Source organism: Chiloscyllium plagiosum, unplaced genomic scaffold (genome assembly GCF_037043375.1).
Source record: "Chiloscyllium plagiosum isolate Xiang-an unplaced genomic scaffold, Cpla_swu_hap1 HiC_scaffold_33, whole genome shotgun sequence".
NCBI classification, from domain to species: Eukaryota; Metazoa; Chordata; class Chondrichthyes; order Orectolobiformes; family Hemiscylliidae; genus Chiloscyllium; species Chiloscyllium plagiosum.
The window spans coordinates 18,544,761-18,571,069 of record NW_028270171.1 but is presented as its reverse complement, the minus strand read 5'-3'; the positions used below and the strand labels follow the sequence as shown (position 1 = coordinate 18,571,069).

The following is a 26,309-nucleotide window of genomic DNA, read 5'->3' as shown; positions in this document are numbered from 1 at the left end:
GGACACTATCCAGGTTTAGACTAAGTTTAAAAATCACAAAAACCTTCTGGACTATAACTTGGTGTTATTTGAAAGTACAGGTTTTCAGAGTGCTGCTCCTTCATCAGGTAACTAGTTGGGCAGTATTATCGGACACAGAATTTATAGTAAAAGATCAATGTGTCATACAATTGATGAGATGTATTGAACTGACTAATGGTAAATAACATTCATGCCACACGTGCCAGGCAGTAGACATCTCCAACTAGATGTAATCTAATTAGTGCTCCATGACACAGTCATACAGCAAGAAAACAGCCTTCAGTCCAACCAATCCATGTCAATTGTGATGCCAAACTCAACTAGTTCTGTCTGCTTCTCTTGGCCCATATCTCATCGAACCTGAACTGGGCTAGCTGTATAAATAGTGCAGCTAGAAGAAGAGGTCAGAGTCTAGGAATTCTGTAGTCAGTAATTCACCTCTTCGCACCCAGTTTGCCTTGTGTGGTTCCAACAACGCACATGAACAAAGCGGGAAGAGATTGGTCTCAAAGGGAAATCCTGTCAAACTAATTGAATGATGTTCCCTGAAGTGTAGGGCCACATTTTCAAGATGAGAAGAGAGGTTTTAATAAGTGACGAGGCAAATCTTTTACACACAGGGTGGTTCAAGTGTGGAATGAACTTCCTGAGGAAGTGTTGCATGCAAGTACATCAACAACGTTTAAAAGACATTCAGGTGGATACATGAATAGGAAAGGTTTGGAGGGATATGGGCCAGGAGTTGGCAGGTAGGACTAGTTTAGTTTGGGACAATGTTCGGCACTGACTGGTTTGACCGAAGGGTCTGTTTCCTTACTGTATGACTCTGAGTAATGTGTTATGGATAAAGTCTGTAGATGAGGTGTCCTTGGAATTTCCAGAAGGCATTCCGTAAGATGCAACAAAAATTATTGCAAAAATAGCTCATGGTGTAATGGGTAACTATATTGGCATGGATGCACGATTGCCTGACAGCAAAAGTAAGCCTAAATGGATTTTTATCTGATTCCAGAATTTAGTGAGTGGAATCCTGTAAGTCTCTGTGCTGGGGCCTCAATGTTTTACAATTTACTCACTAACTTAGATGAAGGGAATGAAGGCATGGTGGCTAAAGTCACAGACAGCAGCTAGGTAGTTAGAGTATGTTGTGGAAAAGACATAAGGAAGTTGTTTGCAGGTTGAGTGAGTGAGCAAAGAAAAAGTCTGGCTGGTGGTATATAATGTTAGAAGGTATGAAGATGTTCACTTTGGTAGGATGATTGAAACTATATTAAATTGGAAAAAACCTGCATAATTCTGAGGTGCAGAGGAAGTTGGGTGTTCTGGTGTATGAGTCAGAAAAAGTTAATCAGGTACAGCACCTCCTAATAGGATGCTCTTTATTACACGAGGAATTGAACATTTAAAAGTATTTTGTGCCTCAGTTATACAGCACATTGGTGACTCTGTAGTTTTATCTGTTTATTTCTGGAGGGATGTAGATGCATTGAAAGTGGCTCGGAGGAGATTTACTAGATTGTTACCTGGAATGAGTGGGTTTGTCTTCAGGTGGGCAGACTGGACTTGTTTCCACTGAAGAGTGAGGGGTGACTTGATCGAAGTGCATAAGATTCTGAATGGTCTTGACAGAATGTTTGTTTCAATTTGCAGGTCAGTCCAGAATTAAGGGACTTTGCTGAAAGGGTGACCCCAAATATTAAAACAGAGTTGTTCCATGGTAGTTAAGGATGCATCTCACAAATGCTGTTAAGTTCCCATTTTAAAATAGGAGACTGATTAACAGAACACAAGACTTGATTAAGAACAATTCATTGATCAAATGGGCTAATTTTAAGCCATAGTAGCAAAAGTAATTCATTTTATGATTACTGCATGAATCCCAAGATTACATTGTAAGAGTGAAGACATTTAGGTACCGAAAGAGATTATTTTACCAGTTGTCTGTTTATGATGCCAGCTGATGGTGATAATTGAGTGAACCTGACTTGATGGACCATGAACTTTTTTTTTCTTCTTTTTGCAATTTGGCTAAATTAAGTTTGTTTTAAAAAGAGAAAACAGATCGTCTGTGAGAGTGGTGAACCTGTAAAATTCTCTGCCATGGGAGCAGTTGAAGCCAAAACAATGATTTCAAGAAGGAAATAGGTATAATTTTTAAGACTAAATGGCTCAAAGGATGTGGGAGGCAAAGTACAGAACAGGCTGCTAAGTTGGATGATCAACCATAATCATTGAATGATGGAGCTGGCCAGAAGGGCTGGATGGCATGGTCACACTCCTGTTCTGTTTGTTACCCTGGTAGTCATTCACTGAATAGTTTCCACAAGACTGCCAATGAGCTTGAAGCAAAAGAATGAGAGTTTATTGCACAAAGAAAATAGAAAAACAAACTGTGTTAAACAATTTGGAAAAATCTTCTCATTTAACAGCAAAATGTAGGATTCCACCCCTTCCCAGGAAATATCCTTGCAGGTATCAGTCCCAGCGAAGTATAACTGTCTTCATTTTTAAATAATATTTAACTGAAGAGGCCCTAAGTTTCCCTTTAGACAATTTTCTGTACGTTCCCCAGACGTAATTCTGTCTCCCTAAGGTGCACAAAAGCTAACTTCCTGATTTTGAAAACTTTGAAGCTGCTAAACGGCACATCTGGTATGAATCTTGCTACTTGTATCTGGTCATGCCACCTGGGTTTTCTTTCTCATTAGCCTGTCCAGTCATTTAGCTTAAGTCATATGGTTTTTGGAAATGCTACTCTGCCTGTTTAAAGACATTTTTCATAACCAGAAATTATCTCCATAGAATTGAAAACCAAAATAAATTGCTTCCACAAGTTATCTGTCCAGTTTTCTGCGCTTCACCCATGTCATTTAAAGCTTCAAGTGTTTTATTTGCCTTAACTATGCAGTCAACATAAGTAGTCACTAATTGGCTGAACCTTCTATTCAGTCTCCCTTTTTAAGCTTGTAGCACTGATTTTAAAATTGTGGCTCCTTGTTGACTTAATTCAGCAATAGAAATAATCTATCAGGAATCTCCTTATTGGTTCTCCTTTCCAGCCCCCACTTACCTATAAATCATCTGTTCTGGTTATTTAGGAAAATAGATTCCCTTTTTTGTTTTTTTTTTGTTCAGCTCCAAGGCAACCAAGCAAGCTTTATTTCTAATGAGAGAGACTTTGAGAAAATCAGCAATCCATGAAAAACAAGAATATGATAACTTTGGAAAATCTCAGTTGCCTGATATTGGTAGATTCTTGTTTGAGATTTCTGTATCCAATTTATTTCAGTGGAACAGTAAGGCAGATGCTGGACTTGCGAAGGAATATGGCAGACAGTGTAGCATGTGGCCAACAATCTGCAAACTCAAGTAGTACAGGTACGTATAAATAAAGTATCCCATCAATTAGTGAGTTTCAACAGCATTTTTAAGACAAGTTTTTCACTTATGAAAATACCCCCCCCCCCCCCCCCCCGCCCAAACCAGGCCTCAACAACATCCTGTGCAACCTCAAAATGATATCCCAACCCCTGAATGCAAAAATATGAAAATTTAAGGCACGTGTTAAATGCCACCTTAACTACCTTGTCTACCTGTGAAGCAAATTTAAAAGAATTATGTACCTGAACCCCTAGGTCTTTGTTCTAAAACAGTCCAGGGCCCTACCATTAATTGTACAAATTCTGTCCTCGTTTGTTTCACCAAAATGTAGTTCCTCCCATCTATCCAAATTAAACTCCATCTGCTGGTCCTCAGCCCATTGACCCAATTGATCACAATCGCTTTGTAATCTTAGATGACTTTCTTCACTGTTCACTGTAATATTGATTCTGGTGTAATCTTCAAATTTCTGACCATGACTCCTATATTTTCATCCAAATCCATCACAAAAAATGATTATCAAAAGTGGACCCAGTACCAACCCCTGTGGAATGATGCTCCAGTCTGAAAAACAACTCTCCACCATCACCCTCTCTGTCTCCTGCAGTTAAACTAATTCTATATTCAATTAGCAAGCTCCCCCTGAATCGCATGTGATCTCACTCTACAAGTAGCCTCCTATGTGGAACCTTGACAAAGGCTTTATAACAACAACACGCGACGGTCGGAGGAGGAGCGTCTTATCTTCCGACTGGGAACCCTCCAGCCACAGGGGATGAACTTGGACTTCACCAGTTTCTTCATCCCCCCTCCCCCCACCTTGTCTCAGCCGAATCCCTCCAGCCCGGCTTTGCCTTCCTGACCTGCAGTCTTCTTCTTGACCTCTCCGCCTCCATCCTACTCCGACCTATCACCCTCACCTTGACCTCTTTCCACCTATCGCATTTCCAACGCCCCTCCTCTAAGTCCCTCCTCCCTACCTTTTATCTTCTCCTGCTGAACACTCTCTGCTCATTCCTGAAGAAGGGCCTGTGCCCGAAACGTCGAATCTCCTGTTCCCTGGATGCTGCCTGACCTGCTGTGCTGTTCCAGCAATAAAGTTTCAACTTTGATCTCCAGCATCTGCAGACCTCACTTTCTCCTCTTTATAATTTTAATGTCTTTCATTTGACCAAGAGGTTTGAATGCTTGTAGATGTGCAGTCTGAGAAAAGGAGCAAATAACTGAAAATCTCACGACTATTACTGTAAATCCCCAAACTGCCAATTTTTGTTTAATACAGAACTGTATAAACTGCAATTAAATTTCCCATTTACATACTATTCATTTCACTTTTTTTCTTTAGGAAGCCATCCACCTGGGAGATTAGGATGCATTTGCTGCATGTTTGCCAAAGTGCAATCTGATATTGTCAGGGAATTAATTATCTGTCAGACATACCAACATTTAAAACTTCAGTTTGCCAATCCTATTGTTTCCATTCTCAACTGATGTGGAATAGTGACATAGTCTGCCTTGCTTTCTTCGTACCTGCTTGAAAAATCTCCTGATGCCAAGTAGAGCCCCAGTGGATTGCTGCATTAAGTTTATATCCAATATGCCCTTTCATATAGCAAGGGCTACAGAGCTCAGTTGACCCCATTCTATTAATCTCTCTTAATGTTGATCATATTGAGGGCATTCACAGTCATGTGAAACTTTCCTAACACTTTTGACTTGTACCCATTATGAGAGCATGACTGGGGTTCCAAATTGAAGCTTAGGGTAAATGGTGTGGTGCAAAAAATAAGATATTTGTGTGCAAATTCTGATTGGAGGATGTTTTGCTGTTGCAGGTATTACAAACCTCTCACCACCTCAGGTAGTTGGCGGACAGACTAAACCTCAGAACGCAGGGACATCTGGTGCTGTGGTCACTCCTGTGTTGCCAGCAACTGCAGCAGTAGTGGGAAACAGTCCATCACTGCCAACCTCTGGCAGTAACCAGCCTATGCCAGTATCTCTCCAATCCGTGCCAGTATTGCTTACTGTTCCAGTGGCAATGTCTTCCCAACCTCAACTTCTTCAGGCTTCAGCAAATAGTTTGATGACTAACCAGCAACCTGGAATTGAGATCTTGCCTGTTCAGTCCCAACCCATGCTAAACAATCTCTCCAAACCACTTCCGTCGCAGGCATCGGCAAATGTAGCAAAAGCAACTGGTGCTAGTACTTCCTTGCCAAGCCCTGGAGTCCAAAGGAAGTCCCCTGGAAGTGTGGGCTCAGTGCAGATAAGTAACGCTGCTTCCAGTCAGACTACAACTGTGACTAGTACTCAGTCTACTGTTTCACCTCAGATTTCCCGGACAACACAACCATCTTTGGTTTCCCCAGGACATTTTAGCCCTCCTCATACTAGGCCACCAATACAGCCAAGGCCTTCACAGACTTACAGCCAGGGACAAGTTTCTGGATCACCAAGTCAGCCGTTAACCATCAGTTCAGACAGCATCAGTGCTGGAACATCCAGATCAGGTGAGTGAATAATTGCATACAACCATATCCATGAAAACTGAATTGTTTGTTTAGCTAGGTTTGTGATTAATTTTGTACACAATCGAGATCAAATATATTAGTGTTATTGCTAGCTGCTTCTCTTATCAAAGTCTCTACATGCTGGTTGTGGGGCTTTGAATTTGAGCTATGATCAGTTGTGAACCCAGAGATCTATTGAGTGCCACAGTTACACTTTAAAATAAAAACACAATACATCGCGATCATAGTGCAACCATGTCTCAATTCAAGGTATTAATGAACTGCAATGAATCAGTGATTTATGAAAAGGGAATGAAAAATACCTTTTGAAATCAGTGCTGCTGTCCATAATATCACACTTATTGCATTTTAGAGTCTTGATAATCTAGGTTTGGTAAGGAAATATGGATTTAACTCTTTAATCAGAGAAGGAAAAAAGCTCTTTGCTTTAAAGTAACTTCTAGGACAGTGTAACGGAAATCCATATATGGATCAAGCAATGTTTTGTATGTTTTAAGAAAAATGAGTTATGATTTAGGCAAGACCCATTCAGTGGCTTTCAGGTGGGTTTCTGTTCCAGAAAGTAGGAGCTCATTTGTAATATTTTTATATAAATTGTGTCTAATGCCACATTGACAGTTTTTATGGTCCCTCGCACCACATTTGGGGCAAAGTTCAAGAGGAGGTATTTAAGCATGTATTTCTTAGCTTTTTTAGCACAAGCTGAAAAAGTTGTAGGTAATTAAAACATGGAATATTTACTACAGTGGGGACGGATTATCAGGAATTGAATGTAACTCAATATTAATGGATATGAGGGATGAGCAGAAACGTGTGATAGCTCTGATACGAACAATTTAAACACCAGATGGCCTCCATTACCGATATTTCTGAAACACATTGTACGTCAGCAAAATGAACCTTGTCCAGCTACTTCACAGGCCTTCAATGTGACAAACTGGAGAAGGTGATTATTCTGTTTTTAAACTAGATAAGCTGAGTAATTTATGAGGTGATGATTTCATGGTATTATCACTAGACTATTAATCCAGAAGCTCTGGTAATGTTGTGGGGACCCAGGTGTGAATCCTGCCACATGCAATTTGAATTCAGTACAAACAAAATCTGGAATTCAGAATCTACTGATGACATGAAACCATTGTCAATAGTTGGAAAAACCCATCTGGCTCACTCTTTCCTTCAGAGAAAGAAATCGGCTGTCCTCACCTGGTCTGGCCTATGTGTGACTCCAGACCCACAGCCATGGGGTTGATTCTCAGCTGCCCTCTGAAATGGCTTAGCAAGCCACTCAGTTGTATGAGTTGCTGTGAAGTCTCAACAAAGAAATGAAACCTCCTGCTGATTTAACATGTACCGTCCTCCCTCAGCTGATGAATCAGTATACCCCTGTTTTAAACACCTGATGAATCACCTGAGGGCACCAGTGGTACAAAATGTACTCTGGGTGGGGTATTTCAGTGCCCACTACCACCAGCAGCACGATCAAGCAGCTCAAATCCTGAAGAACATAGGTGCTATACTGGCCCTGCAGCTGTGCTGAGAACACCAATAAGAGGGAAGAGCATACTGGACTTCATCCATACCAATCTACTGACTGCAGATGCATCTATCCATGACCGTATCGGTAAGAATGGTTACTGCACAGTCCTTGAGACGAAGACCCATCTTCATGTTGAGAATACCCTCCCTCGTGCTGTGTGGCACAATTACTGTGCTAAATGGGATGGATTTTTGAATAGATCTAGCAACTCAAGATTAAGAATCATGAGACCCTGTGGCCATCAACAGCAGCAGAATTGTACTGCAGCACAATCTTCAAACTGCTGGTCCAACATATTCCTCCATGTTGGACATCAAGCCAGAGGATAAACCCTGGTTAAATGGCGAGCATGCCAGGAGCAGCACCAGACAAATAAAAATGAGGTGTCAACCTAGTGAAGCCACTAAACAGGACTACTTGCACGCCAAGCAGCAGAGCTAAGTGATCCCACAACAAACAATGAAGATCCAAGCTCTGCCAGTCATGAAGGAAGAGGCTCCACAAATATCCCTATCCTTAATGACAAAAGAGCTCAGTGCTAACCATAAGGCTGAAACATTTGCAGGGTTTTCAGCCAGAAGTGCTGAGTGGATGATCCATCTCTACCTCCGGTGGTCCCCAACATCTCGGGCACTAGTCTTCAGTTAAGTCAATTCACGCCATGTAATATCAAGAAAACGTTAGAGGGATCAGATATTGCAAAGTATATGGGTCCTGACAACATTCTAACAATTGTACTGAAAACTTGCATTCCAGAATTTGCTGCTCCCCAAGCCAAGCTATTGCAGTACAGTCACAACACTGGCATCTACCTGACAATGTAGAAGAAGGCCCAGGAATGTCCAGTACAGGCCCTTCAGAGGCATGTCCCAGCAGGACACTGGCAGCAAAGTGTGAGCTGGAATCTCTCGAGGGGACATTGTCTGTGGTGTGATGTGGCTGGGAAGCATGGAGCTTGACCTTTGCTGCTACAGCATACCGTTGCAGAGATGGAAAAGTTGGACTGTCTTTAAATTATCTTTTTTTAAATTTTATTCTGTGACGCTTATGTGATTGACAGTATACACTTTTCACTGCATTTTATATTGAATGCTCATGACAATAAAAGGCTATTCTATTCTATATTTTATACACAAAGTAGGACACATCCAACCCGGTCAGTTACCACCCCATAAGTTTACTCTGGGTCATCATTAAAATGACGGAAGTTATCAACATGTTAAAAAGCAGCTCATTGATGCCCAGCTTGGATTCCACCAGGTTCTCTCAGCTCCAGTCCTCATTGGTGTAAACATGGATAAAAGAGCTGAATACGAGTGCTGGGGTAAGAGTGACAGTCCTTCACGTCAAAGCCACATTTTGACCAAGTGTGGCATCAGGGAGCCCTTGCAAAATTGGAATCTGTGGATATTGGGGACAAATTCTCTCCACTAGTTGGAGGAGTTTCCCAGGTTAGTGTCTAAGGCCCAGCAATCTTAAGCTGCTTCATCAGTGGCCTTCCCTCCATCATAAAATCAGAAGTAGGAATGTTCACTGACACACCATTTGTGACTCCTCCGGTACCGAAGCTGTCAATGTTCAAATGCAACAAGATCTGGACAACATCCAGATTTGACTAACAAGTGGCAAGTAACATTTGCACTGCAAATGCTAGACAATGACTATTTCCAATAAGAGATAATCTGCCCCTTGACAATCAATGGTGTGACTGTCAGTGAAACCTTCACTGTCAACATCCTTGGGAAACTCAAGTGGTCTTTCCATATAATACAGTGGCTACAAGAGCAGGTCAGACTCTAGGAATAATGTGGAAAGCAACTCATCTCCTGACTCCCCATAGCCTGTACATCATCAACAAGACACAAGTCAGGAGTGTGTTGGAATACTTCCCACTTGCTTCGATGGATGCAGTTCCAACAACACTAAGAACTCCACACCAGTAAGGACAAAGCAATCTGCTTGACTGGCATGACATTCACAAGCATCCATACCTCGAACATAGAACATTACAGTGCAGTACAGGCCCTTTGGCCCTCTATGTTGCGCTGCCCTGTGAAACCAATCCGAAGGCCCTCTAACCTACACTATTCCGTTCTCATCTGTATGTCTATCCAATGACCACTTAAATGCCTGTAATGTTGGCGAGTCTACAACTGTTGCAGGCAGTGCTTTCCACGCCCTACTACTGAGTAAAGAAACTAACTCTGACATCTGTCCTATATCTATCGCCCTTCAGTTTGAAACTGTGCCCCTCTTGCTAGCCATCAGCATCCTAGGAAAAAGGATGTCACTGTCCACCCAATCTAACCCTCTGATTATCTTGTATGTCTCAATTAAGTCACTTTCTCTCCAATGAAAACAGCCTCAACTGCCTCAACTTTTCCTCATAAGATCTCCATACTAGGCAACTTCCTAGTAAATCTCCTCTAACCCCCTCCAAAGCTTCCACATCCTTCCTAAATAGAAGTGCACACAATACTCCAAATGGAGCTGAACCAGTTTTGTACAGCTGCAGCATGACCTCGCTCCAAAACTCAATCCCTCTCCTAATAAAAACTAACACACCATATGCCTTTGTGTCATACTGAAATTTACTAACCCAATCTTCTACGTCCTCACCCAGGTTGTTTATAAAAATGACAAACAACAGTGGACCCAAAACCGATCCTTGCGGTACACCACTAGTAACTGAACCCTAGGATGAACATTTCCCATCAACCACCACCACCTTTCAGCTAGACAATTTCTGATCCAAACCACTAAATTGCCCTCAAGCCCGTGCCTCTGTATTTTGTGCAGTAACCTACCATGGGGAGCCTTATCAAACGCCTTACTAAAATCCATATACACCACATCAATGGCTTTACCCGCGTCCACCTGTTTGGTCACCTCAACAAACTCCTAAGATTGTGAGGCACGACCTACCCTTCACAAAACCATGTTGACTATCCTTAATCAACTTATTCCTTTCTAGATGATTATAGATCCTATCTCTTATAACCTCGTCCAAATTTTACCCACAACTGAAGTAAGGGTCACTGCTCTATAAATACTAGGGTTGTCTCTACTCCCCTTCTTGAACAAGGGAACAGCATTTGCTATCCTCCAGTCTTCTGGCACTATTCCTGTAGACAATGACAACATAAAGATCAAAGGCTCGGCAATCTCCTCCCTGGCTTCCCAGAGAATCCTAGGATAAATCCCATCCAGCCCAGGGGATTTATCTATTTTCACACTTGGCAGAATTTCTAACACCACCTCCTTGTGAACTTCAATCCCATCTAGTCTCAGCCTGTGTCTCAGTATTCTCCTCGGCCATGATGACTTTGTCTTTTTCCAGTGTAAATACTGACTAAAAGTATTCATTTAGTACTTCCCCTATCTCTTCTGACTCAATGCACAACTTCCCACTCCTGTCCTTGATTGGTTCCAATTTTACTCTAGTCATTCTTTTATTCCCTATATACATAAGGAAAGCTTAAGGGCTTTCCCTGATCCTGTCCACCAAAAGTTTTTCATGTCCCCTCCTCGCTCATCTTGGCTCTCTTTAGGTCCTTCCTGACTACCTTGTAAAACTGTCGCCCTAAACGAAACCTTCACATCTCATCCTAATATAAACTTCCACCGTAAACCACGGCTCCTGCACTCGACAACTTCCTCCCTGTCTGACAGGTACATACTTATCAAGGACACACAGTTGCTGTTCCTTGAATAAACTCCACATTTCTATTGTGCTCATCCCCTGCAGTTTCCTTCTCAATCCTATGCATCCTAAATCCTGGCTAATTTCATCGTAATTGCCTTTCCCTCAACTATGGCTCTTACCTTCCGGTGTATACCTATCCCTTTTTATCGCTAAAGTAAACATAACCGAATTGTGGTCACTATCACCAAAGTGCTCACCTGTCAACAAATTTAACATCTGGCCAGGTTCATTACCCAGTACCAAATCCAATATGGCCTCACCCCTTGTTGGCCTATTTACGTATTGTACTTGAACTATAGTATTCCCAGTCAATATTTGGGAAGTTGAAGTCCCTCATAACAACTATCCTGCCACTCTCGCTCCTATCAAGAATAGTCATTGCTATCCTTTCCTCTACATCTCTGGAACTACTCCAAGGCTTATAGAAAACTCCCAAAGGGTGACCTCTCCTTTCCTGTTTCTAATCTCAGCCTGTACTACCTCAGTTGACGACGACTCAAACGTCCTTTCTGCAGCCCTATGAAGCTCAGCAGCAATATGTACTATCTACAAGATGCACTACAGAAATTTACCAAGGCTCCTTAGACCGCACCTCATTAACCCACAACCACTTCCATCTAGAGGGTAAAGGGCAACAGATACCAGGAACACCACCACCACCACCTGCAAGTTCTTCTCCAAGTAACTTAGCATCCCGACTGGAAATGTATTGTTATTCCTTCAGTATCACTGGGTCAAAATCCTGGAATTCCCTTCTTAAGGATATTGTGGGTCTATCTATAGCACATTGAACTGCAGCTGTTCAAAACGAAACTCACCACAGCCACCTGAGCGGCAAGTAGGAAGGAGCAACTAATGCTGGCCAACCATTGATGTCCACGTCTCATGAGTGAATAAAAAAAATTAAGTGGAAATACATTCTTTGCTCTTCAAGTCAAAATCCATGAACTCCATCTTGATATTTGGATGTATGTAGGCTACTTGAACTGCACTGTTTCAAGGGCATGGATCATTATTGTCGTCTTGAGGATAATTAAGAATGGGTAGTAAACATAAAAATTCAGGAGCAAATGATCCAGATGATGGCTGATCCTCTACCTTAACTCCATATTTCTGCTTTCTTTTCATACCCCTTGATGTCATTAATATCTAAAAATATCTGTCGCTTCTTTGAATATACTCCGTGATCTAGCCTGCGCAGCCTTCTGTGGTAGTGAATTCCATAGGTTGACCACTCTCTGAAGAATTGTTTTCCTCATCTCAGTCCTAAGTTGTGTACTCCATATTGTAAGACTGTGATCATTGATGCTAGACTGCCCAACAAGGGGAAGTAACCACCTCTGCATCTAGTATCTTTCAATCATGTCCCCCTCATCTTTTCTATACTGTAGTGTGTGTAGGCCCAGTCAAATCTGTCTTTCCTCTTACAATAGTCCTGCTGTCCCCAGTATCAACCTTTTACTTCACCATCTTTATGGCAGGTTTAATCTCTTATGAAAAGGAGACTGGAGCTATGCAGAATACTCAAGGTGTGGTCTCCCCAAGGCCTGGTATGATAGCAGTAAAGTGTCCTTACTTCTGAACTCAAATTCTCTTGCAATGATGGCCAACACACAACTTGTTTTCCTAATTACTTGCTGCAACTGCCTGTTTACTTTAATTGACTGGGGGTCAAGAACATCCAGATCCCTTTGTCTACTTTTGCCTTTGTCTTTCATGCCAAAGTGTATAACTTCACATTTATGCAAATTCTGTTGCATCTGCCATGTGTTTGTACACATCCTGTACTTGTCTAGGTCACCCTGAGGCATCCTAGCGTCCTCCTTGCACCTCTCAAGGCCAATCTAGTTTTGTTTCCAACGAACCTGGAAAATATTGCATTTGGTTCCTTCATCCAAATCACTTATATTTTGTGAATAGTTGGGGCCATAGCACTTACCTTTTGGTACACCACTTGTCTGTCTGCCACCCAGTTAAATGTCACAACTCTGTTAAGCGATTCTAGATTCGTGCTAATATATTGCCCCCAATCCCATCTGCTTTATAGCCTTGTGGGAAAAATTAATGTGGGATAATTTTTTTACATTAGATTCCCTAGTGTGGAAACAGGCACTTCGACCCAACAAGTCCACACTGACCCTCCGAAGATTAACCCACCCAGACCCATTTCCCTCTGACTAATATCAAAAGCTGTGTTGAAATTCAAATATATCTCAATACATCACATCAAAATCCTCTGGTTTTGCCTTATCTGTTCTACTGGTTACATCCGCACAAAAGTCAAGTGCGATTTCACTGTCATAAACCTTTAATGCCCTTGAGGGAAGAAAACTGCCATCCTTACCTGGTCTGGCCTACGTGTGACTCCAGACCCACAGCAATGTGGTTGACTCTTATTGCCCACCCCTAATTGCATAGGGGGCAGTTAAATGCTGCCTATTTAGCGACACCCTCGTTCCTTGGATGAACAAAGAAAACAATCTTAAGTATATAACCAGCCCAGTGGAATTGGTTTCAGATGATCACCTGTACCTGGTGCTTTTGGCTCCTTCAAGGCCACTGTGCGTGGCCTTCTCAGACAGCATATATGGTACTTCCCAAAGGTCTTGAGGTGGTCTCTATGTTGTTCAAGTTTTGGGGGCATATAGAAGAATCAGAAGGATGACTGCTTTATACACACAGATCTTGTAGTTGCGCAGATGTCATGGTTTTTGAAGGCTCTGGTCTTTGGGCATCCGAAGGCAGTGGTCAAAACGGAAATTTTGGATCTTGGCATCAATGTCAGCCTTGGATGAGAGGTGCCCCTGCATTTAGGGGTATGTTCCATGCTTGAGGATTTCTCTGTCGATCTTAATGGGCAGATGGATTGGAACTTGCCCTGGGACAGGTTGGTAACAAACTTTTGAGTCCGCCTCAACCTGAAGACATGACCAATTCTTTGATATGCTTCTGCAAAGCTTGAGGATTCTCTTCCGAGAGAAAGGTGATGATGTCATCTGATCATGAAGTTCCCACAAGGTCAGTGTTGTTTTTGTAGATTTTGACCAGTTGAGGTCCACGCCACTGGAAAGCTTGTTCTTGACAAAATGAAGAATGGTGGCAGTGAAAGTGGGGTGATGACACATCTCTGCATGACTCCCGGTTTGACCTCCAAGGATTCTATCCTATTACAGTTGGTGAGGACTGCTGCTGACATCTTGTCATGGAGACAGAAATATTGGTGAATTTTTCTGAATAGCTGACCTTCGACAGGGTCTTGCATAGCAGTTCCTCATTGATTAAGTCAAAAACCTTTGTCAGATTGAAGGTGATATAGTATGGTTGGTGTTATTCCTAGCATTTTATCTTGGAGTTGTCAAGCAGTGAAAATCAAGACCATAGTCGCACAGGTTGGTCAGAGGCTATAGAGGCTTTCAGAAAGAATTTTTTCAGGCTGGATGAAGGCATCTAGTGCAGATTAGGGCAATGATCTTCCCAACATTGGGGAATAGGAAGATTCCTAGGTACCTCCCACAGTCCACTTTGTCCTTTCTCAAAGACAGTGGTGACAGCTGCATCCTTGAAATATCAGTGATTATTTCTTTGTTCCAGATATTCAGGAACAATTGATGGAAACGAAAGATAAACTCTGCTCCTCCAAATTTGAAATTCTCTCTTGGAAATCCCAGCCACTCATACGGTTTTTCTATTCTTCATGTCTAATGGCAGCTTCAACTTCTGCCACATTAGGTGGGAGTGCACGATCATCATATTGTAAAGTTGTAGAATTTCCTTAACCAATATTACATGATTTAGGCGTTTTGAAATGTGTTCTCCCTCAAACTGATGTTTTCGCTCATTTTTCAAACAAGTTATTTCCTTGTGCTGCACCAGTTTGAAGCCAAGTGTTGGGCCCATATATTGTCTTGGTGGCATTGAAGAAGCCCTATGTCATGCTTGTTGCAAGGAGTTGCAGCTCCTTAGTTTTCTTAGTCCACCATTTGTTCTTGATTTCGTTCGTTCTTCTTTGTAACACTGCCTTTTGCTATTTGAGTTCTCCTTTTTGCCTTGCTGCTGATTGTTTTGCCAGGCAAAATTGCGTCTTGGATGATGTGGTCATTCTTGTCAAACCAGTCTGTATTTTCAAGCCTTGTAACTGATGGTTTCGTAATGGTGTGACTTGATGGCTGTCTTCAGCTCCTTCTGGATATCTTTTGCTCCATTAAAATGAGCTCTTTGGAGATTCTGAATATGTTTGACGTTGGCTTGTCTGCTTGGCTCTGGAAGCCACTCCATATTGAACTTTTCCTGAACTTGCTTAGTCTTCGGCTGCTTCTGGTGGCATTTGATATAGAGGAGCGGATGAGCTGGTGGCCTGTCCAGCACACATTTACGGAAGCTTTTATGTCTGTGTTTTTCTATATTCCCTGCATGTTTACTCTCATTCTATTTTACCTCTTTGATCAATTATTTCTTCCTCTTGCTGAATTGTAAACAGCTCCCATTTCTCAGGCTTGCTGCTTTTTCTGGCAGTTATATGTGCTGTTCGGATCTAATGCTTTCTCTAATCGTTTTTATTTTGAAAGCCAATAGTTAAGTTGTATTAGATTTGAAATTAAAATTTGTAATTTATGCATAAATACTGACCTTGCTAGATATTCAATTTTTATTATTGTCACGTACTAAGAGAGTGAAAAGTATTGTTTTCCATGCCAAACTTGTGCAGGTATATTGGGGTAATAGAACAGAATACGGAATTTGGTGTTATAATTAGAGAAGGTGCAAAGAAAGATCAACTCTAATATGAGAAATCCATTCATAAATTTGGGAAAGAAGCTATTCTTAAATTTGTTGGCAGGTGTTTTCACAGCTCCGTGTTGACCCTTGAGAACTTTAAACCAGCCTGCAAAACCAAGCTTTTAAAATAAATACGTATTACATTTGTATAACATTAGGCAGTAGCCCATTCAAGGAGTGAAATAATTCTGGTCTTTCAGATGTAAAACAAACATAGATAAGTTTGTAAATTTTAAAGCACTGTTCAGTGTATCAAGCCATCAGTTTGTTTACTTAATAACTGGGCCCTTTAAAAGAGAAACTTGCTCAGAACAATATCCTGCTGCATCATGTCATATTCTCATCCTGAGAAAATGTGTTCTCTTAGACTCTTTCGATGTTGTGGGAGGTGCATTCTAATATATCCAGGATAGTTCAGCAGGGAGCTTGCCTCCAGCTTGTAAGATTTATTAATTTAGTCGATAATATAGGCACTATTTAGTTAGACTGTCGGATCTTAAATGGCCAAATTTGTGTTTGAACGCAGATCTAACATAACACAATGACACTGTGCATTTTATGTGATACTGTTAACATTGTTAATGCTTTTGTGGTGGCTTACTAACAGAATTTGGCACCAATTCACAAGAGAGGATGACTTGACATAATTTCTTTGTGAAGGTTTTCTTAAAGGAACTGAAAAACAGGGGACCTGGTGATGTTAAGAGCCAAAATTCCTGAGCTTTGAAACAAAACAATGAATGCATGCCTGCCAAATGCGTAAGAGACCTGAATTAGAGGAGCAGTGGGAATCTGGCTTGGAGGGATGGAGAGTAATATAAAGAGAGCAGCAAGGCCATGGAGAATTTGGAAATAGTGTAAATTATTACCAGGCACCAGCAGCCGAAGTTCAGCAGCGAGGATGGGTAGTGGATGAGTGTGACTTTGAGAGAGTTAGTTGGATGCTAGCTGAACATCAAGCATGTGACCACAGCAGACACAGTACATTGCCTGATGCGTTGCTAATAACATGGCACCTGTTACTGTCAACATACACAAGGAATGTGGAATGATTTCAGGTGAAGTTGCTGAGAGGCATTATGTAAACAAGAAACTAGAGAAGTCTAAGATTAGATCTTGTAGGGATTCAAAACATTAACACCAGGAAGTAAAATCATTGCAGAAGATTCTCTGGAGACTACAAGGTGGATAGAAAGTAGAGGGGGCCAGTCCCATTCAGCTGTACAGTGCAGGAGTGGCATTTAAGGATAGTGTGCTAGCCTATGTGAGAACTCCTCGAGACAACAATGATACCACCTTCAGAAATTAACGCAACAGTACCTGAATTGAGGGAACCAATCTCAGTATCAGCTACTTGGAATGTGGAGAGAAATTATCCTAACATTTGATGAGCACATGTAATGCTAATATCTTCAGCAATCACAGGGAATATAATAGATTGGAAAGAGTTGAAGAGCATGGCGCTGGAAAAGCCCAGCCAGTCAGGCAGCAACTAAGGAGCAAGAGAATCGATGTTTTGGGGATAAGCCCTTCAGGATTGAGGCAGATTCCAAGGATAGAGTCTAAGAATGCAGAATAATTCGAGCTTGTAGCTTTAAGTGACACAAAGCTACACTCCTCCAAAATAATAATCTGCATTGTATATAGTGTACTTACCTTTAAAAACCAGTACATCCTGTAGGAGGTACTGTAACTGACTATAGGTTCTGCTTTTAATACTCAGTCTTCAAAAATAAAATCTAGTAAAAGTTTGAAGCTGAAATTGAGCCTGATATTACAACTGTGCTGCTTTTTTGGTTGAAGGTTATAATGTGCTGGCACAATAAAGGAGTTGTGGCCCGGGGCACATCCACCATTTCCTTGTTGAATGGCAGAGCAAGCTTGAACGATCAAGTGGACTATTCCTACTCTTGTGAATGATTTAGAACATGCCAATCTCTAAAGTGTAACTAACTTGTGATGCACACGATACCTTCTGTATGGAATGTAACCTGAGTATTCAAGGTGGCACTGCTCATTCTTTTAAGTAGTTGTTGGACAGATTTAAAGTTAGAGTGAGCTAGAAATTAATTCCATATAAATAATGCCATATAATTTCTACAGCGAACATTTGGACCAAATATCTGCTGAGAGGAAGCTTTGAAACTGAGCTTTTCTCTGTCAACATCTTCGTGTCAGACTTGAATGTTAAATGAATTGCTTGCATTCCATTACAGAGAGCAGCCTCAGTCAGGCCACCACCCAGAGACATCCTGTGGCAGCTCCAGTAGAGTCACCAACTGCTAAGAAAGCACCGCCTAGTGGCAACCAGGTGGGTACAATGCACATACCAATATACATCATGCCATCAGTTAAAGCCCACTGCAGTCTGTCTTGTCTGGCCAGGTATGGATGGTGAAATAGTAAATTATCCCTTTGGGTAGAATGTGGGTGCTGTTTGTGCAGGAGAATAATTTACCTTATCATCACACTATTAATACTCATAAATTATCTTGTTACACTTGTTCATTCAACCTCTACAGAGTTTTTCTGGAAGTTAATTTTCCACTGAATTTTAATTTTAATGTTTTCCTAAGCAAATCTAATAAAACTACAAAGAAGCTTGGCAGAAGGAATTAAAAGCCAAATTTTTCATAAGAATTAGTTCCTAGCATTAAAATTAGGAATTCATATAGAATTTGAGGTAACAAATGTGACAACCTTCCACAAATACCCAAAGAGATGTAATGGGAGGAAAAACACATGTCTCGATTTGTATGTTCACATCTTTGCCCTGACCAGAAAGAAGAGTGGTGAAAAGCAATACAGGATCTTGTTTAAAACAAGAAAATGCACACTTGGGTGGAGACAGGGGTAAAGTGATCACTTTTCGTGCATTCTCTAAATAAACTGGAAAGATTCTCTAAATAAAACACCACTCACTTACTAGCACAGCATAATGTGGCTGGATTCAATCTTCAAAAAGAGATACCATCAAAAGTTTTCTGAAACCTTCACGTGAGTGGAACTTTTTGATGGGATGCAACAATGCTTCATTCTTCCAACAGTACTAAATTCCACATCCAGGTAACTTGTCGTTCAGCGCATCACTGCGCAGAAATGGAAGTTGTTCAGACGGTCAAGGTTCGTTTCCAGAACTTGCAAGCCTTTTCCAGTTTCTAATACAGATTCTCTTCATTACAGCACTAAAGTTTTTCCAGTTCTTCTAGAGAATACATATATGAAATTAATGTGTCTTCCCTGTTTCGTTTTTATCATCTTCAAATATCTCCATAGTTGAAAGGTCTAGCAGCTAAAGAAATTTAGAGTTGCTTTTTTAAAGCTGAAAGCAAACTTGTGTTTCTACTGTCCATTGTTTATAATGTCTAATGCCATGGTTTGTAATGTGTGAAAGTAATTGGTTTAATAGGGTGTGCACTATTGAATGTTGGCACACCTCAGCAGAAACATTAATAATGAACGCCACCTGCTGGATTATTGTTTATTTTTTAAAATGTAAACAATTATATCAAAACATTACATATTACTCCGCAATTCACAGCTGTCCGAAAAAACTGTGTCTCACTCCCCACTCTACACCTATGGCATTTTCGATGGCAACACACTGCTAAGTTTTGAGGACCAAATGACAGCGGAACAAATTGCCAACAACGAACTTTTAGATGGAGCCAGGCGGCATGTTAGTGTGACTGAAGAAGATCTTATTGGACTTGAGGAAGAACGCAATGAGAAGAACACCCGCAAGCAGACAGATTGGGCAGTGAATATCCTTAAACAATGGCTAATTGAAAAGGGCAGAGATGAAAATTTTGAAATGATGCCAGTGGAAGAACTTAATAGTATTTTGAGAGAATTTTATGGCACTGTAAGGAATCATGATGGTAACACCTATAGCATTTCCAGTTACAAGTCCATTCGGGCAGGTTTAAACAGGCACCTTAAGATGCCTCCTCACAGCCGGCAGATCTGCCTGATGCAGGATAAGGAATTCAGTAGTGCCAATAATGTGTTTCTGGGTGTGCTTAAGATACTGAGAAAGCAAGGAAAGGATGAAACAAACCACCATCCCCCTATTAATGCAGCTGACCTTCGAAAGATCAGAATATCTGGTGTCCTGGGACTTCACACACCCCTTGCACTTGTGAACAAAGTCTGGTTTGACCTGCAGTTACACTTTGCAAAACGTGGACGGGAAATCCTTCGGGACCTCCCTCCAGATGCTTTTGCTATTAAGCGTGATCCTAACGGAAGACGTTATGCAGTATTGAAGTATACAGGGAAAAGTAGAAGTCGAGAAGATCCTTTGAAATTGGGCCGAATGTATGATATGCCAGGAGATGTAAACTGCCCAGTCACTTCCCTTGAACTTTATATATCCAAGTTGCCACCAGATCCTCCTGCTTTCTATCTTCACCCTCTAAAATTAACGCCAGAACAGTTAAGAGAACAATCTGTCTGGTATAAAAGGGAGCCAATGGGAGTAAATTATCTTGGAAGCATGATGCCTAGAATCAGTATTGCCGCCAGGCTGTCCCAGAGGTATACCAACCATTCGCTCAGAACTACAACTGTTCGTCTCCTGTGTGATGCTGGCCTTGGAGCACGGGAGATCATGGCACTTACTGGCCACCGTTCAGAATCAAGTATCAGAAACTACTGGGGAGCTGCAGAATTTCAGTACCGAGCCTGGTCAGACATGTTAGACAATGCAGGATTCAACTATATTTACACAACTCCAAGCTCTGTATCACATGAATCACGATCAGCTGCTTCATCTTCTACAGTGACTTTAAATCACAACAGTGTTTCTGGAAAAAATGCTGGTCTCATCTTGCAGAACTATATTATAAAGCAGGAACGGCTAAAATGAAGTATTTGTGCAGCAAATAGGACACTCTAAGCCTCATAAAAAGTAAAAATTAGTAATGTATTAAAAGAAAATATAATTCTAAAATGAACAGCTGTGAAGTATGATAGCATTAAGATTTCAGTATTATATTATCAAGACTGAGGTCAATAAAAAAAAATAGTTCTTATATCAAGTGTTTGGTTATTTTAAAAAGAAATTAAAAGGTTCATTTTTGTGATCAGTTCTGTAACAGTTCTCCTCTTGGCTCAGATATGTTTGCTGTTAAACAGAGATCTGAAAATGTAGTGCACAAGCTTTGCTGTCTTACTGGAGCAATTGAAATGCTGAACCTTTTTTTTTTCAGGATGTTTGAGATTATCAATTCAGGATGGGTGCAGCTACAGTAAAACCTGTGTTTTTATTATAGAGCTAATAGAAAAATAACTAAAATTAGGCAGCAATATCTATAACCCCAAATTGCTTGTTTCACAATGCTGGTTGCATGCAGAGGTCTGTGGCACAAAAAATAGATTTCGCACATGGCCAGAGCCGTCTTGGCACCTCTGTTGGAGAGGGAGACACCAGAGTTACGTTACTGTTTGATACATCATAAGGCTTGCATAGATGTTTCAGGAACCTCCATGAATTGGGAACAAATATGCTCTTGACATTGAGTGTCATTTTGACTAATAGAATAATTATTCTATCTGTAATGTTCAATATAGCAAATACATCTTTCCAAGTGTATTTATTTTTTTCCCCCTCAGCTATTTCAGTCTCTACAATGGGGGTATTTTCATTCAAAGAATATGAACTTGATATTGCAAAAATATTTTGTACTGTCATTGCCAGAAGTCAAAAATTAATATATTTTAACATTGCATTAGATGGTATAATTTTAAAGGCATTCAGGGACAGAGAAACTACTGTGTATATGAGTAGTTGAAAATGGTGGCACATTTGTATGGCTGCTTTTGTAAATAAAAGGAGATTCTTGACTTTAGTGTTGAATGGGGGGAGAAAAGAGTAGAAAATTATGCAAAATCTAAATTGCTGGTTCAGTCTCAACTGGAATACAGTATTATGTAATTCCGGGCCTCTTTATAGAGGATAAGCAAGAGATTTATCAGAATTGTACCCAAGGGCCATAGACTGGAAATGGTGGGATTATTTGCTTTTTAAAAAACCCTGCATTTATATAGCACTTTACCTGACCACCAGACGTCACAAAGCACTTTACAACAGTTATTGCACTCTACTTGTAAAAGAAAAAGCAGTTAGTTTACAATCAGCAAACTATCTCTCAACAGGAATGTCATAATGACCAGAAAATCCTATTTTGTTGATATTGATTGAGGATGACTACTGGGTACAATCACAGAAATAACTCTCTCACCTCTCTTTTCAGTTAGCGCATTAGGTCTTTGACATTTACCTGAGCAGGAAGATGAACTCTTTTTAATCGCTCATGTAAAAGACAGCATCTCCAACAGTGCATTGCTCCCTTAGTTCTGTATTGCAATAGCTTGTCAGCCTTGATTTTTTTTTTGTGTGTGTGTGTGTTCAAAGTCCTGGAGTGAAACTGAACCTTGAACATGGTGATTCAGAAAAGCAGCTGTCTCAACAAATCCAGGGTTGGAACAAACTAAGCAGTGAGACTTAAAGGGAGATTTTAATAAAGGTGCTCAAAATTGAGTCCTATATAATAAGTAATAAGAATTTTTTTCCATTTGGGAGATGAGTCAGTGACCAAACATGCAAGATAATTATGAAAAGAGTCAGCATTTTCTTTTAAACTGTTTTATGATCTGAAAAAACACCAGCCTTAAAAGGGCAGTGGCAATATATTCAATAGTAACTTTCAAAGGGAATCTGATAAATATTTGAAAGTAGAAAGTTTGCAATACTATAGAGAAAATACAATATGGAAGTGTCAAAAAACTGACCAGGCTTTGAGACCCCTCCATACTGGGGTGTATTCTGCACTTAAATTTTAGTCGGTTTGGTCGTGGATTGGATTTTGTATGTAACTCCAATGCTACAGTCTCATAGACCAAAGGAGGTGATTTGAAAGAGCAGGAACTAAGAATTTCCTTATCTTCAATATAAATGCTGCTCAAAAAATGAAAAATTAATAACTCAAAATTGCTGATTAGCTGAATTGAAATATTAGGTTATAAAATCTATAGTGTCTTCACAAAGTTTGATACAGCAACAACTTGCATCTCTTTTAATGTAGCAAATAACTCCTCGTTCTTAAAGTTTAATTTTTTTTATATTAAACCAGCCAACTTAATTTAAATCATGAAGTAAAGTATCTGTTTTGTTTCTGGATGCGGTTCTGGTTCAGAGGCTAATCTAGAACACACCACTCGTTACAGTACACTACCTCTGCCAGTGCAAGCTGCAGTTAGATTTAAATGGTTTGCAAACAGCATCAACTCATAAATTGGGCAAAAGATAACATAAAATAAAGTCCAAAAATAAAACTGTTTAAGGTGTAATCTGGTTAATCAGTGCACTGGATCAATGTAAGCATGGTATTGTTTTGTAGTGAGAGCAAGAATTGCTTACTTGCAGGTTTCACTGTTGCTGCCTATAATGTTCTTTAATTCCTTCTCAAATGTGTTTTAATATATATTTAAGCTGGCAACAATTGATCACTGCCCTGCATTCTTCCTGGCCAAACAATGAGCATTAGCTTTTTTTTTCTGAAGACTGGTGGCATCTCCCTCTCTGTCACTTGCCCCTTGTAGGTGGAATTTATTTCCTTAGGCCTTCAAAAACCCATTCATAGTTTCAGTAATTAATTTGTAGCATTTGGCATTTAATTATCCACACACAGGTCAGCTTGTTAAGGCTGGAGAAAATACTCAGTGCTTTAAAAGAGGATATGATAGATATATTGGACTTAGATTTAATAAGATGCTCCAAAGATTGTTGCAGAAAATAGTCATGGTGTCAAGGGAGCAACATATTGGCTTGGATAGAAGATTGGCTAGCTATCAGGAAACAGCATACCTGGATCATTTCCTAGTTGGCAAGATATAACAAGTGATGTGCTATAGGGATCTGTGCTGGAGCCTCAACTTTTTACAAATTTGAAAAATTACTTTGAAGGGACAGAGTTTGGTTGCTGATGCTATTGATGATGCAAAGTTAGGTAGAAATGCAGTTGTGAAGAGAACATAACAGGGCTACAAAGAGATATACTGGGCAATATGTGGCCAGTGGCGTAGAATGTTAGAAGAAATGAGGTTTCGCATTTTGGCAGGAGAATGAAAAGGAAGCGTTATATCAAAACAGTGAGTGCGCAGAGGGATCTGAATGCTCTAGTGCATGAATTGCAAAAGGTTAGTATGCATCTGCAGCAAGTATTTAGGAAAACTAATAACACTATTTATTCTGAAAATTAAAGAGAATTATAAAAGGGCATTGGTGAGACTACATTTGGAGTACTAGGTATATAATTGATCTCCTTAGTAATGAAAGGTTTTTAGACTAATATTTGGAATGGGTAAATTTGACGATTTGGAGAGGTTTAGGCACTTATCCACTGGAGTTTAGAGTCAATAAGAACATAAATAAAAGAAACAAGAGTAGCTTGCTAGGATTCTCAAGCCTGTCCTGCCTTTCAACATGATCATGGCTGATGTACCTTAGGCTTCAACTCTTCTTTCCTGCTAGCTCAGTATACCTGTCAACTCCCTGATATTTCAAAGATCGATATATTTCTTTTTAAATACTTTCAGTGACCTAGCCTCCATAACACTCTGGAAAAAAGAATTCTACAGATTCACTATTCTCAAAGAAGAAATTCCTTCACACCTCAGTTTTAGATGAATATCCCTTATTCTATAGCTTTGTTCCCTAGTTTGAGATTCTTCCACCAATGGAGACATCATCTCAGCAGCTTTCGTGTCAAGCCCCTTGGAATCTTGTATGTTTTAATAAGCTCATCCCTAATTCCTTAAACTTTGAATAAAGGCCTAACATATTTGCCATTCTTGGTAAGTTGACCTCTTCATCCCAAAAATCAGCCTAATGAATCTTTTTTTTTAAAATAGCCTCCAATGCCAGTATATTTTTTTTAAATACAGGCACTGAAACTCTACACAGTACTCTAGATGTAACCCCACCAACACACTGTACAATTGTAACAAGACTTGCCCTGTTATTAAACTGAACCTCCTAGCAATTTTGCTTAGTGCACCTGCATGCTATCTTTGTTTCATGTAGAGGAATACCTAAATTCTGCTGTGCTGCATTTCTTTGGAGTCCATATTTCAATAATAATCTGCTTTTTGATTTATTCCTTCCATAATGCACAAACTAATACTTCCTGCATTCATCTCCATCTGCTAACTTCTGTCTCATTCAACCTATCTGTATTTCCTTGAAGTTTCCTTTTGCCTTATTGTAGCATGACTTCCCACCTAACTTTTGTATTGTCAGCAAATTTGAATATATTACAGTCCCTCCTCCCCTTTCCTTAATACAGATAGTAAATGATTGAGGCCCTAGGACTGATCCCTGTGGCACTCCAGTATTGCATCTTTCAAACCTGAAAAATAATTATTAATCCTGGCATTATCTTCTGTGTTAACCAATCCTCCATCTATGCTAATGCATTCCCATAAATACCATAAGCTCCTATCTTGAGCATCTTACATGTGGCCCCTTGTCAAATGTCTTCTGAAAATTTAAGTATTCTGTATCTGGTTTTGGGTTCACCTTTATTAGTTCTGCTTTTTATATCCTTGGGGCTGTGACAAATTTTCCAAATGTGACTTCCTTTCAAAAAACAATGTTGACTGTTGTAATAACCTTTCCCAAATGCCCTGCTTTCTCTTCCTTAGTAATGGACTCTAGCTTTTTCCTCTGAGACTCACTGGCTTACAGTTTCCTGCTGAATTTCTTCTTCCCTCCGTTCTTGAACAGGAATGTCATATTAGCAGTTTTCTGATATGCTAGAACACTTTCAGAATCCATTGCGTTCTGGAATGTTTTGACCACTGCTTCCATTATCTCGATGTCTACTTCCTTTAAAGGGCGGAGACCATCGTCATGCTGTCTGCTTTTAGTCCCATTAGTTTATGTAATATTTTGTCCCTCATGATAGAGATTGTTACAAGATCTTTCCTACCTTAGTACTTTGCTACCTATTGTCTTTAAGGTGCTTATGTTCTCCACTGACTGACATAAAATATTGATTTAAATTATCTGCAATTTCCCTGTTCCCCATTGTAAATCCTGCAGTTGCTTCCTCCAAGGGCCCCTCACTTTACCACCTCCCTTTTTGAATACCTGTAGAAACTAGTTTGTTTTTGTATTTCTTGCCAACTTGCTTCCATAATACATTTTCTCTTCATTAGCTTTCTAGTCATCTGGTTCCAGAAAAATTCCCAATCCTTTGGCCTACCATCATTCTTTTGCTGCTTTGTATGCCTTAGTTTTTGATTGGATACTCTCCTTGATCAGCTTTGCTAACCTTGGGTAGTT

At 40.2% G+C, this 26,309-nt stretch overlaps 1 protein-coding gene across 26 annotated transcripts in view; it reads left to right on the top strand.

Annotated features, from left to right (window-relative positions):
• Positions 1-26,309, top strand: part of LOC122542270 (activating transcription factor 7-interacting protein 1-like) — a 191,431-nt gene that overhangs the window by 131,490 nt on the left and 33,632 nt on the right. For 21 of the 26 annotated variants that reach the window (XM_043679826.2, XM_043679831.2, XM_043679829.2 and 18 more), the window contains 4 exons: positions 3,311-3,399; positions 5,238-5,915; positions 18,175-18,269; positions 19,500-21,013. In XM_043679826.2, coding sequence (XP_043535761.1) covers positions 3,311-3,399; positions 5,238-5,915; positions 18,175-18,269; positions 19,500-20,828 — 2,191 coding nt within the window. In that variant the 3' untranslated portion in view covers positions 20,829-21,013. Of the gene's footprint in view, positions 1-3,310; positions 3,400-5,237; positions 5,916-18,174; positions 18,270-19,499; positions 21,015-26,309 lie in introns of those variants that run through there. The other 5 variants (XM_087978327.1, XM_043679842.2, XM_043679841.2 and 2 more) reach the window with 2 other exon arrangements.